Consider the following 16,083-nt stretch of genomic DNA (forward strand, 5'->3'; position numbering starts at 1 on the left):
TTATTTCGAATATTTAGTAATATCATTTAAACTTATAAATATATCAGTTACTTTTTAATGAATAATCTAGGATGTTTTACGACAATTCTTTAGAAAAAATATTTTTATATATTTAGATAATATTTTGATTTATTTAAAAACCAAAAAATAATATGAAAAGGATATATATGAAGTATTTAAGACTTTAAGAGAAGTTAAATTTTTTATGGATCTAGATAAGAATGACTTTTTTATCCAAAAATTTGATTATTTTGGATATATAATTTCTTTAGGAAAAATTAAGATTTAGAAATTTAAAATATCCATGATTAGGGAATGACCAACCCCAGAAACCATCACAGGAATATAAATCTTCCATAATTTTTATAACTATAATAGAATTTTAATTAAGGATTTTAAGAAAATTATAGAACCAATAATAGTTATAATATATATCAAAAATCTAAAAGATTTTAAATAGATATAAGAAATAAAAAAGATATTCTAAAAAATAAAAAAGATTATAATAAAAAATCCAATAATAAAGCTACCTAACTTAAATAAAAGAAAATGATTATATACCGATACCTTGAACAGAGCAATAGGAGTAATATTAGAATAACTGGAAGATAATAGAAAGTGGTATCTAATTACCTATTTTTCCAAAATCTTTAAGAAACCAAAAGTAAGGTATAAAATATATAACCAAGAATTTATGGCTATTTATTAAGTATTGAAGGAATGGAGACCATAGGTATCAAGAACTGCTAAACCCTTGGAAATCTATTTAGATTATTGCAATCTTAAGTTTCTTATAACTATTAAAATTCTTAATAATAAATAATTATAATAGGTAAATGATCTTACACATTTTAACTTTAAAATCCACTATATTAAAGGAAAAAAGAATATTCAGGCAAACATTTTCAGTAAACCAAAAGATCTTAATACCAAAAAGGTCAAAAAAAAAAGGGTAATATTCCAGGAAACACCCGATAACATCTTAGTATTATCAACAATGTATTTGACTAAGCCACAATACAAATGGGAATAAAAGATTAAAAAAAAGGCCTTATAAATTAAGAACATTTTATCAATATAGGATTTCATTATCGAAGATATAATATTATATAATAGAAAAATCTATATACCATTAATATTATAAAAAAAATTTGTACAAAAGATATACAAACATCTTCTACATGGATATTTGGGAATCTTTAAGATAATTACATAATTACAGGAAAAATATAACTTTCCAGGAATCAAGGGGATAATCAAAAAGGTTATTTTGAATTATAATGTTTGTAACAAGGTTAAAGAAGTCAGATATAAATTATATAGGCTTCTATAACCTATTAAAGTTTCAGATAAACTATGGGATACCATTATGTGGGATTTCATCATTAAACTACCTAAATCATAACATCCAGTAATTAGGGAGAAATATAATAATATATAGATTATCATTGATAAATTCATAAAATATAGATATTTTATATTATTTAAAGAAATTTATATAACCAAAGATTTAGCTTTTAAATTTATTAAAAAAGTTTTTAATAGATATGGGTTATTAAGGAGGATTATTTTAGATAGGGACAAGCTTTTTACTTCAAAGTTTTGGGTTGGCTTAATAAAAAGGTTAGGGGTTAAATAGAAGCTCTTTACAACAGCTTATCCTCAGATTAATGGCCAAACAGAGCAACTAAATTAGATACTAGAACAATACCTATGGAATTACATTAACTATAAATAAGATAATTAAATGGAATTTTTACCATTTACTATATCCTTATACAATATTTCAGTTAGCAACACCACCAAGATATCACCACAAAAAGCACTATATAAACAATAAGCAAATATAGAATAAGAATTATTAATAAACAAGATTACCCTAGAATTAGAAATAGTATCATCTAAAATAAAAATGTTTACTATTAGAATCCTGATATTATAAGTTAAGTTTAAGTAATGTTTCAAATTTTTATAATATAGAATGGTAACATATTATAATAAAAGGAAAATTGAGGGATTAATTCTATACAAGGGAAATAAGATCTATCTTTTATAAAATAAATAACATTTTATATTAAAAATACCTTAGATTTAAATCAAAAGACTAAGCAAAAAGTTAGATTTTAAAAAACTAGGACCCTTCTTAATTAAGAAAATCCTTTTAAGAATAAATTATTAACTATAATTATTAACAAATATAAAATTAAAAATTAATATATTTTATATTGTTATGTTTAAACCAGCATCTAAAGATGCTAAATTTAAAGGAAATATCAAATTAAAAAAAAACCTAGAAGAATATAACATCAAAACCATCCATAATTTTAGGATTATTAATAATTAGATTAAATATTTTATTAAATGGCTTAATTATTTAGAAGAAAATAATACCTAGGAATCATAAGAATACCTTATAAATAAGAAGATCCAAAAATTAATTAAGGATTTCTACTATTAAAACCTAGATCAATCAATAATGATAAATCAAAGTTTACATCTTTAAGGGAAAAATTGGAGAAGGGATCAATCACGGAAGCTACACTAATTTACACCTTAACGCCGTACTACTACTCCCCTACCAAACATTACTCCTTTTCTAACTATTCCTATTCTTTCAGTTCTTCCAGGCTTTGGAAACCATATTAAAACATTTTTAGGCCTTTTTTTTTTAATAGTTCCTTTTGTTGCTTAAGCTATTTAACATGAGCTAAGGCCTTGATTATTTCAATATGAAGATATTCAAGGGCCTTTTTAGCCTAATATTCTTAAATGAATAATTATTTTTCCTTATTTTTAAGTTAGGAAAAGGAATTAATAAGGATACCCATCCCATCATATTAATAATAATATAAAATACATTCATTATATTTCTTAAATACCCCAATTATTATTACATATTTAAGATTATAGTTAAAATAATATGAATATAATATAATATCTACATTAAAACCAATCCTGCCAATCCATTCTGAAAACTTTACATATTCTTATCCTTAATTAATATATTTACACTTTATAAATAAATTAATGAACATAATAGAAACTAAATTGAAAAGGACCTATCAAGAAAAGAGATCTTTAAAGATAAAGGAACTAAAGAAAGGAGAAATAATGTCACAAACCATACAAGCCTATAGAGATATAAGACCCCAAAAGAAACCTTTTTCCTTACCAAAATAAGACAGAAATGCATAACACGTAACATAGATAAATATAGATAAGGGTATCCAGTCTTATCTAATAAATATGACATAAATAAGTATGGATAAATATATCTAATCTCATCTAACAAATATAATAAAGGATAAATATAGATGAGGGAATCCAACCTCATCCATAAAAAAGACAGTAATAAAGAACATCTATATAATTACCATAATTCTCCTATATATCTAATCATTTTTTCACATTCTTTAATTATTAATCTAAGACTATCCTTTTAAGAATAATAAAAAGACTCCAAACCTCTCTGACAAACAGAACACATTTAACTACTTAACCTACTACTAATATTATTACCTTTAAATCAAGAAAATCCCAGATTAGCCAATCCAGTAACGACTATACCTCTCTAAGACATAGGTTCATCACAATAGGTTCATTATAAAATAATATAAATAAGGTATGATATTTATATTAAAGTTAATTCTATTAATTTATTCTAAAAGCTTTATATGCTCTTATGTGACGAACCTATGCCTCAGAGAGGTATAGTCATTGCTGGATTGGCTAATCCAGGGTTTTCTTGATTTGAAAATAACAATATCAGTAATAGGTTAAGTAGTTAAATACATTCTATTTGTCAAAGAAGCTTAAAATTCTCTCACTATTCTCAAAAAGATAATCTTAGATTAATAACTAAAGAACATAAAAAAATGATTAAATATATAGGAAAATTGTGATAATTATATAGATATTCCCTATTACTACCTTCTTTATGGATGAAATTAGATCCCTTCATCCATATTCATCCCCTATTACACTTGCTAGATAAGACTGGATACACTCATTTATATTCATCCATATCACATTCACTAGATGAGACTAGATACCCTTATCCACATTCATCTATGTCACATGTTATGTACTCCTGTCCCACTTCGGCAAGGAAAAAGGTTTCCTCCAGGGTCTTACACCCCTATAGGCCTATGTGGTTTGTGACATCTTATCTTTGATTAATATGTTTATGTTTTATAGATGGATTAATAAATATAATAAGAATTATATTAAAAGGATCTACCAGGAAAGAAAATCTTTAAAGATAAAGAAATTAAAAAAGGGAGAAATAATGTTATAAATCATACATGCTTACAGGAATATAAGACCTTAAAAGAAATCTTTTTCTTCATTGAAATAAGATAATAATAATAGGAATATATAATATATAATATGGATAAATATGGATAAGGGCATCTAATTTTATCTAAAAAATATAATATAAATGAATATAGATAAGGATATCTAACCTTATCTATAAAAAAAGTAATAATAGGGAATATCTATATAATTATTATATTTTCCTATATATTTAATTATTTTTTCAATAGTTCTTTAATTATTAATTTAAGATTATTCTTTTAGATATAATAAGAAGATTCCAAGCCTCTCTGACAAACAAAATGTATTTAATTATTTGACCTATTATTAATATGATTATTTTCAAATCAAGACACCCTGGATTAGCCAATCCAGCAATGATTATACCTCTCCGAGGCATAGGTTCGTCACATTTAACCTATTATTAATATTATTATCTTCAAATTAAGACACCCTGGATTAGTCAATCCAACAATGGCTATACCTCTTTGAGGTATAGGTTCGTCACAAATACCTTTCAAAATATTCCTTACAGCTCTAAGATACGGAATGTCAGCCAATAACATTCAAAGAGGTCGAAACAAAAGGTCCAAGCTATTTCAAAATCAAGTACCTAGGTATATTCATTCACCAATGAAACTACTCAATAAATAAAAAAATTCAATTGGCACCCAGTACCTACAACAAATTAACCATACATATAACTCTTATAGCCACTCCCCAACAACAAGATCAGCTGAAAAAGATTAGTAATTATCATGTCATATCCGAACTCAAGGATACTACAACAATGATACAATTCTCGAATAGTCGCTACACTAACTCCACGCGGAAGTACTCTCGTCGACCGTCTCTAAGAATTATAATTAAATAACAGTCAGGGGAAAGGCCTTAGCCGGACACTTTCTCATTCCGTTCTGGCTCTATTTGCGAAACGCTTTTGAAAATTAGAACTCTCCATCTTCAGACAGGCTAGATTCCAATCCGTTGACCACTCGCGGTAGAAGGGCTGATATCCCAACATACCACCGAGCCACCTGCCCAAGACTATACCAGTTATTCGCGAGATGGTTTTACCAAATGGGATCCACGTCGGAAACGAGAGATATGTACCACCGGCATCGAACATCTGGAGTTTTTAAGTCTTAGATTGGCGTTCAATTTGTAAGCGCTTGGGGTAGATGTGACTTACAGCCAGGATTTGGAGTAGCTCTACCTTTTTCTTGTTCATCACGATGTCGTCCTGGTACCTATACCAGTTCTCGAGGAAAAGGACATCTTCTCTGAATAGTTGAGATGATTTTTGACCCGTTACTAGAGCTCTGATCTCTACTTTTTCCGGATCATCCATTGAAGGGCGTAGGCGATGATGAGCCCATCGGCGTACTCGTAATTCCGCATCGTTCGGTGATAATCGATGTTCCTGGCCCTCGACGTCGACTATAAGTTGACCTGAAAGAACCTTGATTTGTTCGTCTTGGTAGGGATGAAAATGTAAGGGTGGCTTCCGCGAAAATAGTGATGAGGCAAGTGGGTGGTCTGGTCGGAACGAGGCCTCGAAGCAATAAGCATGCTCAGGTTTGTCGAAAACCCTGACGCTCACAGCTCCATCAAAGCTGTATATACGATGGATTAATTAAATGAGACCATCCAAAGAAATAGTGCGGGATGTAGAAATAAAAAGCATCAAGCTTACAATTTGTAGAGTCTGTCTGAATCCGAGTATTCCATGTTTTTGTTATGTAACTTCGGTATGTAATGGAAAGGAGGAGGATTTTAAGATTATCCGCAACAGATGATATATCGCGAGCAAGCGGCGTATTTAACAAAGGTCAGGTGGGAAATATGAGTCCCTTACATAAGCTTGCTGGTCTGTGGCCGAAGACCAACGAAAGGGAGAGGATTGTGTTCCCGCTGAAAGATTGTTTCCCGTATAACAAATTTCGCGATTCGATCGCTACCTTGTACCCATGTATGTACAAACATAAGGTACCTATGTTGGTACCAGAGCGAATACTACTTTGACGTGTTACTCTATGTAGGCTGGAGGGGTATGCAATACGCCATTCAATTGCAACCAAACGCGTTCCACAATGCACCCGGACCAGCTCAGAAATAGAAGACCGATATCAGTGGTGGTTGTAATACGGTATGCAATTAGAAATTACATGCTGACTTTCTGTACTAACCGACAACGACTAAATGGGAGGCGATGCCGGTAGACGGGATGAGACTTATATGAGCGAAGTCTACCAAGTCGTCTCGAATCCAAAAAATACTTTCGCGTTACTGTCAAGTTTACGTTATTATAATGGCATCGCCAGTTGAGAAACTCCTTCCTCCTCCAACCACAGTCAACGATGATCACAAGGTCTATTCCTTTGGGGTCGCCTGTATTGTTATGGGTATCGTTGGCTCCTCTAGCGTTTTGAGTCGTTTATTTATTAGATATCGCCACGGAAGCCTTGGGATGGATGATTATGCCATGATTTCAGCACTAGTGCGCAAATACGTCCCCGAATATCAATCCCATTGGAATTTTAGGTGAGGGAAGCTCATTTGAGATTAGGTTCTATTCCTTAGCTGGATGACTATGGCGAGTTATTTATGCCTCAACGCTGGCGTAGGCAAGCCCCTCTGGGAGATCACTATCCACGAATATTCAATGTGGCTCCAGGTATTGTTGCAAACACCAAGAAAATAGGTGCGTCTAGCGTTCCGCTAACACGATACTCCTAGGGTCAAATGGCGTCAATTTGGCTTTACCCGGCTATGTCAGGGTCTATTCGGACTTCCATCCTATTATTCTACTTGAGAATCTTCGGACAAGGAGACAAACGAAGTCGTGATATCATACGGGCTCTTCTCGTCCTCCAAGGCATCTACATCGTTGCGTTTTCTATTACCCCTGCATTTGTGTGTCGCGACTTCAATCAAACATCGCCTTTTGTGAGTAGTTTTCTTGGCCGCGGATTGTCATCGAGAGAATGAAGGTTCCCATTTATAAACTCTTAGGTGTTCATTGCTCCTGGGTAGACTCTAAAGTCGTTTAGACAGTCCATAGATGGCGAGACCGCTGACTTGTGATGCTGCAGGTATGGCGAGATTACTGCTCTCTAGGTTACTTTACAATCATCCAGACAACACTCTACAGCGTCAGCCTCGCTTTCGATCTCATTTTAATGGCATTTCCAGCCTACCCCTTGTGGAAGGTTCAGTTGGACCGTGCAAAAAAGATCAAAGCTATAGCGATATTTATTGTGGGTGCGGCGTACGTTATCTTTGCATCGTGCTATATCGTTTAGACATCTAATTTTGAGTAGTGCCAGCGTTGTCGCAGCCTACAAACTTGGTGTTTCTATTGTCGAGTGGGTTCATGTTGGTGAGTGATATCCAAAGCTTCGTATCAGCTATTCTAGTATACCTATCCCTACCCGTTGCACAATCTCCGCAAGTGTAGTTCAGACTCAGAATCATCCCCGGGCAACGCGAAACAGGAAAGAGACTAACCGTGGAATCTAGTACCCCCGGATTCGCCATGTAAGCTTTTACTATATTGATTGGTATTGCTTTATCTGAAAATTTGAATTGACCTATCATGTTCTAGTCTGGAAATACCAGTTATCATTGTATGTCCCCGGACAATATGACTCGTACGGACGGACTTTCTGGATTCCGGCAACATGCGAACCAACGATTGCCTTGGTTGGAACGTCACTACCAGCTTTCCGACAGCTTGTTTCGAGTATCAAGGAACGTTACTATAAAGGGATGAGTTTTAGGACGGAGTCTAGTGGGATATATGTTAACAGTAATGGGGAACAAACAAAATTGGTTGATTCCCAAACATCATCGAGACGAGGCCAATTTGTTATGCTTCGCGATTCCAATATCGAACTCCAGGAACAAGGGGGATCCCAACGGGATTGGTAAATTATTTTATAACTGTGTAACTCAAAATTTAGAATACATTTTAAGACTTTCAACGCCACCAGATCCATTTGTCAGCATATCCCCTCTCCACCCAACAATATATGTACTACGCCCTCAGCTCATATTCAAGAGCAGTCTACGTATACAGGTTTTTACGTTACGCCGGATGCCTCCTATGCGTGCATGTTGGCGCAAACAAAATCAAGGAAACGTAGGCGTAGAAATAAAATAAACATAACCACATGGTACAATCTAGTAAACTAGCGGTAAGTGAAATGAAAATGTAAAACATTAAGGGTGACACTGGGTACACTGTGGCTTCCGATTAATTTATTTTATTCGCGCAGTCTCCCATAATATGGCCCCCACCGTACAGCTCCGACACACTTTTGGGTAACACAACCCAACAGCTACCCGATACCTACCCGAATTTGGTGGGTGACACAAAATTACTGCGATACAAAGTATTTAGGTGGTTGGTCACAGCCCTACATGTCCTAATGCAACAGTTGGTACCTAGAAATGCCTTGTGTCTCATTCGGCGTAGGAAGTTGTCACGAAGTCTATCATGTCGGATCGGGGATGACAACAGCAAAGCGGTCGCAATAAACTACTAAAAGAGGCCTAGTTACACATATGGGCAACCCTACGTCTTATCTGCCTAAGCAGGGGTTCTCTCTGCAGCGAGTAGAAGATTATTGATGCCTCCTATGTGACAATCTTTAGGGACCCAAGAGCCTTAATCTCCCTCTTTGTTCATGGCGGAAGGGAATCCTACTAGTATCTACGTTTCTCTCAACCTGGCTATCTTAATCCTCTCGCAATAAGACTAACTATATGGGTTAAAAAAAACTGTTATTGCGCATATGTACGCACAAGGAACCCCTTTACACAAAGAACTCCTTTATCCTTGTGTCGGTGGTGGGGATTTCGTATGGTGATAAGAGATCTCCCGATCCTTCTCGGCTCTGTACGACTATACTATTCCTAGCATTTCTCGTGTTGGTGGTCCTGCATACTGTATAACCTGATGGTCCTCGAGTGAATATCGCAATGGATATTCTAACCACCAGCCTCTTAATAGTGGTAACCAACAATATGTTAACACCAATCCAAATGTAACAAATGAGGTAACTCCTACCCCTGAGTCGGTCTTTTAACAGTAGGACTATCTACCATATCGGGTACTATTTGTAAATATTACGACCAACACGTAACGCTTGTATGTGTTGTTATAAATAAGGCACTCACGGGTACATAAAGAACTTTATATATGAGGTATCACAACGTCTTATAGGCCTCTGCGGTTCTAAGGGGGTAGTATTGAAACTACTCGAGTACCGGAACCGTCCTTCCTTTTCATAATTCAGTCCTAGGAGACCGTATATCATAGGGTTACCAAGGCTTCATGCGCTTAACTAGGTAAATTACTTATTGAGGTATGTGGGATTATGCTCAACGAGAAAGATAAAAAGGGTAAGTACCTACTCCTTAGACATAACGCGGCTCTCCTAGCTGATGAGTATTCGGACGCGCACATCCAGCTCGGGGACAAGTAGCACACTTTAAGTTGCAATAGGACTACCCTTTTTAAATCCTTAACACGTGCCTCCCGGGGTCGGAACATCCGTTTCCTGCTCAGTCGAGATCACGATATGGATGCAAAGCAGGCAAACGGGGGGATTCGGCCCAATTCTAGCAACTTGGAGAAGGATTCCGCAATTCTATATGCTGGGGGTGACCGGCCAAGCTGGGTGGACTACATACCTACAAAATGGCGTCCGTACATTCAACTCTCACGCCTCAATTTTGCAGCACCAGTGCTGCTTGTCTACCTCCCTCATTTCTATGGAGTAATGCATACGGCTATCGTACACAGACACGACTACCGTATTCAAGACGTCGTCTATGTGTGTATACTGCTTCTCGGGGGAAGCTTCTTCTATTCCAATGCAGCTCACGCCTGGGACGATATTGTAGACGTGCCCCTCGACAGGAAGATGGAACGCACCAAGAATCGACCTATTGCTAGGGGCGCCATCACCACCAAGGCGGCATTTGTGTTCACAGTGGCGCAGGCTCTAATGGCAGCGAGTTTCTTATTATTGCTGCCTCCAGCTGCGGCTATGAGCGCGGTCCCGTCGGTTTTAACGGCTACATATTACCCATATGCCAAAAGACATACCTACTTGCCTCAAGTGGTCCTTGGATTTTGTCTGGCCTGGGGTGTGGTAACGGGAAGCGCGAGCTTGGGTCTGAAGCAACCTTGGGACAGCCGGCCCAGGATGTGTCTTGTGCTAGCCTGTACTATTTGGACCGTGATTTACGACACAATTTATGCGCACATCGACGTTCCTGAGGATCTCAGGCTCGGCCTCAAAAGCACCGCTGTCCTATTTAGACATCATCTGAAGTCTTTCCTGTGGTCGCTTCTGGGTTGTATGGCTGTATTACTTCACTGTTGTGGAGTTCTCTCTGATCTCGGTTTGTTATATTTTATCATTGCTGAAGGGAGCAGTATAGTATACATAGGTCTTATGATATACAGAGTGGAGTTGAATAGCGAAACCAGCTGTTATCGATGGTTCTCCATGGGCTTCTGGGTGCCTGGTTTCGCTATAGCTTTTGGGTTAATTGGCGAGTACCTGCTTGGTTGACGCCTTATCTGAAGCACTTGGACAAGGATACTAGTCCTGGCAACAGCACCGCGAAGTTCTACCTAGGCACAACTTGAGGGGAACAATTCCAGGTCAGCCCATGCGCGCAACACGGTTCATATATCTGCCATCTATATAATCAACCACATAAACTGTCACATCTCCTGTCAAAATGGGGTGCAGGTATATACTGAGCCGCTTACCATCCTTTAACTCGCCTTCGGACAGCACAACTTCCCCGGATACGAGATTGCTAAGGGCCGTGTTACGCGCCTCTCAGGTAGGTTCTGTGGCACTAACATGGACTAGGGTGCACTATTTCATTTCTGACGATGTCAAGGTTGCTTGCATAGAATAAAAGCCACCAAAGCTGGTATCCGAAGAGAAACTCCGAAAATATTTCAAGCCATGATTAACGGACCGTACTACACTACCCCTCACATGATGGTATTTACTAGCATTCTGAATGGATCGAAATATGCGGCTTCTAGAGTGTGCTCCACCCTTTCAGTTATCTATCCCGTTCACTCAGTTTGGTCACCCCCTACCTCTAACAGCCACGGCAGGGTGGTGTTCGGTTCTCCACGTACTTTCAAAAAGAAATCAACCTAGCTGCCCGTTAGCGGAGCCTATGGTCTGAGTTTCATATCGGATTAAGGATGAATAATAGGAATTTTGCGGTCTTGGCAGATGTAAATGGCGTTTTAGCTAGAGCTGAACTCGCCGTCAGGACAATGGTAAAAGTTTTCACGCATTCCACGAGACCTCAGTTTCATTATAAAATCCCTTTGAACCAAAGAATTCCGTAAGAGAATCCCGAAAACCGAGCAAGTGACGATACTACCCTACGGTGTCAGCATTTCACCCGGTCGAATCCGGTCCACATATTGGGTTGCCGGACATGAAGAATGTCTCACGAGACATCTCAAATCCAAATATAAAAGCAGTGGTAAAATATTTTTTACTCCTAAGTGTATGCCTGAGTAAGCTGATCTAATAAGGCAAAGAAAAACGTCTCGGCATACATACCTTTCAGCTGCTGCGAGTTAAACTCGTCTTCAACCCTTTTATGGATATCGGCATCAAGCAACATTGGCTCCATAGTGAGAAACGTGTAATGCCAGCTGAATGAACGTATGAGCTCAACAAACCACGAGTGGGCACATGCACACATATTTGAAAACAGCATTTCCGTATTTATGAAGAGGTTTCCACGGGGATTGGTAATGTGCCGAGATAATTCGTGTAATATACAACATATTCATGTAAATATTGATGGGGTAAAGTAAACATCGTAAGTGACCATATGTAGACGATCTTATTTGTGTAGGTACCACGGCCATTACAACCTTGGAAGTTAAGGGACTTCTCCCAGCATTCCGATCGTCAATTCCAAGTATAGTTGCCTTAATAGGGCGCGCGTTTTGAATATATCAGCGCCATAGTACAAGTCGTAAATTCCCTTCCTCCAATACCCTTTCGTAAAGTTTAAGGCCTTGGAATGCGCCCGTGGTATACAAGTTTGGTCCTTTAAGGTATCCCGTCAACGGTGGTACCTCGAATTCCTATCAGGTCGTCCGAGTGTAGTATCTTGAACGCATGTAAGAATTTATTATAAGTGGCGCAACCATATTACAGCGTATAGTGGGGGTATCTTCTGTAGAAGATAGACGCCATAGACCGATCCAAGCATCTCCAGCATGTCCACCCTCGTAGTACCCGGTTTTGATATAGGTCCGACATTGGTACTCCACTCCTCCGGCAGTTACTCCACATCCGCCCGGCACTCCGAACCTGTTTTGGGTCAACGATCACATATTGTTTAAAGTATAAATAAGAGTCTGTCACACTCCCTCTACCAGCCATGCCTCCATCGGAACAAACCCAGTTGGCTACCTAAGTTAAGAGTACACAAATTTAATCATGAATCAACTTACAAGTCCAGTCCAAGAGCAACCTCAACTCCCTCGGTTTGGACGCGAACCAGCTTCACATTTCGAAGATACGCAAAAGCTCGAGTCTTTCCTCCGTCCACTGATTAAGTCTTTCGTGAAGGACTTAGGTTATGAAAAACCAACCCGAATCGACAAGGAGGTATACTGGTCCAAACTTCACGAGCGAGCTGCCGAAACGGGTATTCCCCATGCGAAAGGCACTCATTCTCACAGTTGCCTCGAGGTGGGAGGTTTATACGCTATAGTATTTCATCAACTAAAATATCTTATAATTGAAGATTTCGAAATAACAATTGATAGGCGTGCCTACCAAACCATCCTCTCGATGTTCAAATATATGTTGGTATATATACATGGGTAGCCATTGTTATCGATGACACTGCATCTCACCAACTCGCCGATTACGAACGATTTCATGAACGGTTCGCGGCTGGTGAGCATCAACCAACGTGCGTTCTTGAGAACTGGGCCGAGTTGCTGCGTTCCACCTTCAAATATTGGGAGCCCATTATAGCCAACTTCATTATTGCGTCGTCACTTGACTTCCTAAACGCATGTATTCTAGAATCAAGATCCGAATTCCTCAGTTTAATCCCGACGAAGGGAAGCCGAAACTTTCCATGGTATATTCGCAGTAAAACTGGTGTCGGGGACGCATACGCATATTTTACATTTCCAAAGGGTTTGTTCCCGGATTTCTCAAGTTATGTCGAAGTGGTACCCGACTTGTCCAAGTTTTTCTGTCTCGCAAATGATATATTGTCGTGAGTACGTCCCAGGCCAGTGAGTCATTTGTTAACTAATCCGTACGTTCTAGATTTTACAAAGAAGAAGTGGCAGGTGAAGATGCCAACTACATACACCGTGCAGCCCAACAAGAAGGCAAAAACGTTCGTGAATTTTTGAAAGACGTCATTACCGAAACTCTCAGTGCATTCCATCGTATATGCGTCGTCTTCGAGGATAGGGAATTAGAAAGACAGGTTTTAAACGACTATATTTTGGGATACGTTACGTTCCATACGCTAGGCGGTCGATACCGATTGGGAGAGATGGGGCTAAGTAACTGACAAGAGCAGTGAAGGCATTACGCACGATGAGCCCCGCCCTGAAGGGATTCGGCCTCCTTCAAGGGCACTGGACGCTTTTGTGGAGAGTATCGCCTCGGAAATGGGTCTCAACCCCTAATTCCATGGGATCCGGTGGCTATTAGCAAATGGGACATGGCCTGCCGAGTCTACTTAATCCATCGCCTTGCCTTTTCTTCTAGAACTGCTAACGTAAATGAATTCCACAATTACAGATATCTGCATAATATATGCCGATTGAGTAGTAATACATGTATATTCCCCCTGTATTGAGATCCTACTCGTGCAAAGTTCTAATAACATACAAGCACCTAGGTATCATTTCCCGTGTTTTGACTCTATTTACCCACCAAAAGAACAAAAACCTTTCTTCGGAGTATGTATCGCCATCAAACCGACGACACATCCTTTTTCGATTTTATCGTAAAGATCCGTGATACTTGTGACATCCAACTATTCCGTACACTACTTCCAGCCAGCTCCGCCGGGTTCTCCTTCGTTCCTAACATATCCCCACCCCCCAGCTCAGGTGTTGGGCCACTGGCTTCTAGTTCAGCGTCTGGCTTCTTTGTTGGATAGCTCGAGCCATTCCGACGTGAAGGAAACCAGCTAAGGTATTTTCCTACAAATTGATTGAACCAATTCCGGGCTCTCAAGGGAAGGAGTGACTGTATCTCCCCAGCACGATATCGGCGATATCGACGGTAAACTGTAACCGCTAGTATCCCTAATATGATGGCTATCAAGGTCCCCGAAAGTGCCATAGCTGCTATGCTAGTACTTGACGCAATGCTAGGCGCACTAGATCCTGAAGATGTCTGATTTGAAGCACTTCCACTACTTGTAGTAGGTGTAACTTCGGACAGGGTAGATGTGCTGGTGTCCACCGGGTTGAATGACGGAGTTGGTGTCGTACTTGTCGATACATCTGTCTTATTAGGGGTCGCAGTTGAACTAGCCGGCGACGCACTAGACCTGGAGCTTGTTGTAATAGGATCAGGCTCTTGTTCCGTCGTCGTGGTGGTAATCCCAATCTGGCTTGAGCCGACCCTAGTTGGCAATGGACCAGGAATCAAGGGATCTGTAGCAAGATTGCTCAAGTCTTCTTGACGCCAACGAATCTGTATTGCGGGGCCTACAGTAACAGAAGCACCAGTTGTCGATGCCGTTCTGGTAAACCCCCAAATCCCACCACGGAAATCAGTAGTGTCTGATGTGCATGTAAATCCACTATTTTTTAATTCGTGTTAAGTCAATGGCTACGAAGAGGCTTTGGACACTTAATCCTACCTCGGTACACAATACATTGCAGTTTCACCTGCCTTTATGGCGGGAAACCCTTCGCTACTCCTTTCATCGTTGACGGTGCAGGCAACGGAGAAACCGTTTGGGCAAATAGCTGGTGAGTAATATCCGAATCCCCTCTGCGCGAGGTAATTTGTCCATGCTGGAGGATCGCACGAAGCAGGACCTATGGGAGGAAAGGCGGGAAATTGCGACGGTAATTTTGTCGCGGTCAATAACCATGTAATGGGACATGAGGGGACAAAAACAGTTGTCAGTTCCGAGAGGTCGTCCCCAAAAGTTGCGCGTTGGTTGAGAGTCGCTTTCGCCAGCGCCATTGGCAATGAAAACGACAGTGTGAGTATTGAAGGGATCCGGATGCGAGGTTAAATACTCTATGCCTCGCGTCCGCCAGCATACATAGCTAAGCGAATAGATGAGCAGCTGAGTTCACATATGAGATTCCATCTAAGATAAGTAATCACATAGATCGCCTGGCAGATTTCTCACCCTGCAGTTCGCTTTAATAATATGTAGCTAACACCCACCTCCAAGCACCTAGGTACGTCTACATTAGTTCCGGTTCGAGCCGTGAGCTCCGTGATACGAGGGTGACAGGGACAATTCAATTCCACTCGTGATTGGATCGTTACGGTGTGAATTGGGTGCCGAGAACGTAGATACCTGGACAAGTGTTGACTTAAAACACCATCAAAACATCTTGTTGCCCCGCTTCAGATGTCTGGAACTCCCCCTGCATACCATTCTTGGGTTTCATTCGGCTGGTCTCATCCAGGCCTAAACCCCTTTTGAATCAATTTCTTATATTCCCTGTCACTTACTTCCGAT

At 39.0% G+C, this 16,083-nt stretch overlaps 5 protein-coding genes across 5 annotated transcripts; 3 read left to right on the plus strand and 2 right to left on the minus strand.

Moving 5' to 3' along the window:
* Positions 1-5,207: 5,207 nt before the first annotated feature.
* On the minus strand, positions 5,208-6,138 carry F4822DRAFT_104409 (uncharacterized protein). Its single transcript, XM_051452361.1, has 3 exons — positions 6,014-6,138; positions 5,510-5,933; positions 5,208-5,446 (listed from the first exon to the last, which is right to left on the minus strand). Exons 1-3 carry the CDS (start codon positions 6,046-6,048, stop codon positions 5,225-5,227), a joined length of 681 nt encoding a protein of 226 aa, XP_051317513.1. The 5' UTR covers positions 6,049-6,138; the 3' UTR covers positions 5,208-5,224.
* F4822DRAFT_441030 (uncharacterized protein) lies at positions 6,072-8,533 on the plus strand. The gene is made up of 7 exons (XM_051462819.1): positions 6,072-6,817; positions 6,887-6,994; positions 7,057-7,266; positions 7,413-7,588; positions 7,641-7,699; positions 7,840-7,857; positions 7,925-8,533. Exons 1-7 carry the CDS (start codon positions 6,629-6,631, stop codon positions 8,248-8,250), a joined length of 1,086 nt encoding a protein of 361 aa, XP_051317514.1. The 5' UTR covers positions 6,072-6,628; the 3' UTR covers positions 8,251-8,533.
* A 1,260-nt stretch (positions 8,534-9,793) lies between these two features.
* F4822DRAFT_441034 (UbiA prenyltransferase family-domain-containing protein) lies at positions 9,794-11,021 on the plus strand. Its single transcript, XM_051462820.1, has one exon. It carries the CDS (start codon positions 9,906-9,908, stop codon positions 10,905-10,907), a length of 1,002 nt encoding a protein of 333 aa, XP_051317515.1. The 5' UTR covers positions 9,794-9,905; the 3' UTR covers positions 10,908-11,021.
* A 1,809-nt stretch (positions 11,022-12,830) lies between these two features.
* Positions 12,831-14,050, plus strand: F4822DRAFT_424963 (terpenoid synthase; the record flags this gene model as incomplete). The annotated part of the gene is made up of 4 exons (XM_051460254.1): positions 12,831-13,106; positions 13,163-13,626; positions 13,680-13,877; positions 13,942-14,050. 4 exons carry the CDS (start codon positions 12,831-12,833, stop codon positions 14,048-14,050), a joined length of 1,047 nt encoding a protein of 348 aa, XP_051317516.1.
* Positions 14,051-14,184: 134 nt separating this feature from the next.
* F4822DRAFT_104424 (uncharacterized protein) lies at positions 14,185-15,690 on the minus strand. The gene is made up of 2 exons (XM_051452362.1): positions 15,241-15,690; positions 14,185-15,180 (listed from the first exon to the last, which is right to left on the minus strand). The coding sequence occupies exons 1-2, from the start codon at positions 15,570-15,572 to the stop codon at positions 14,340-14,342; spliced, it is 1,173 nt and encodes a 390-aa protein (XP_051317517.1). The 5' UTR covers positions 15,573-15,690; the 3' UTR covers positions 14,185-14,339.
* Between the last annotated feature and the right edge of the window lie 393 nt (positions 15,691-16,083).

The sequence above is a fragment of the Hypoxylon trugodes genome (assembly GCF_022578975.1).
Source record: "Hypoxylon trugodes strain CBS 135444 unplaced genomic scaffold F4822scaffold_2, whole genome shotgun sequence".
NCBI classification, from domain to species: Eukaryota; Fungi; Ascomycota; class Sordariomycetes; order Xylariales; family Hypoxylaceae; genus Hypoxylon; species Hypoxylon trugodes.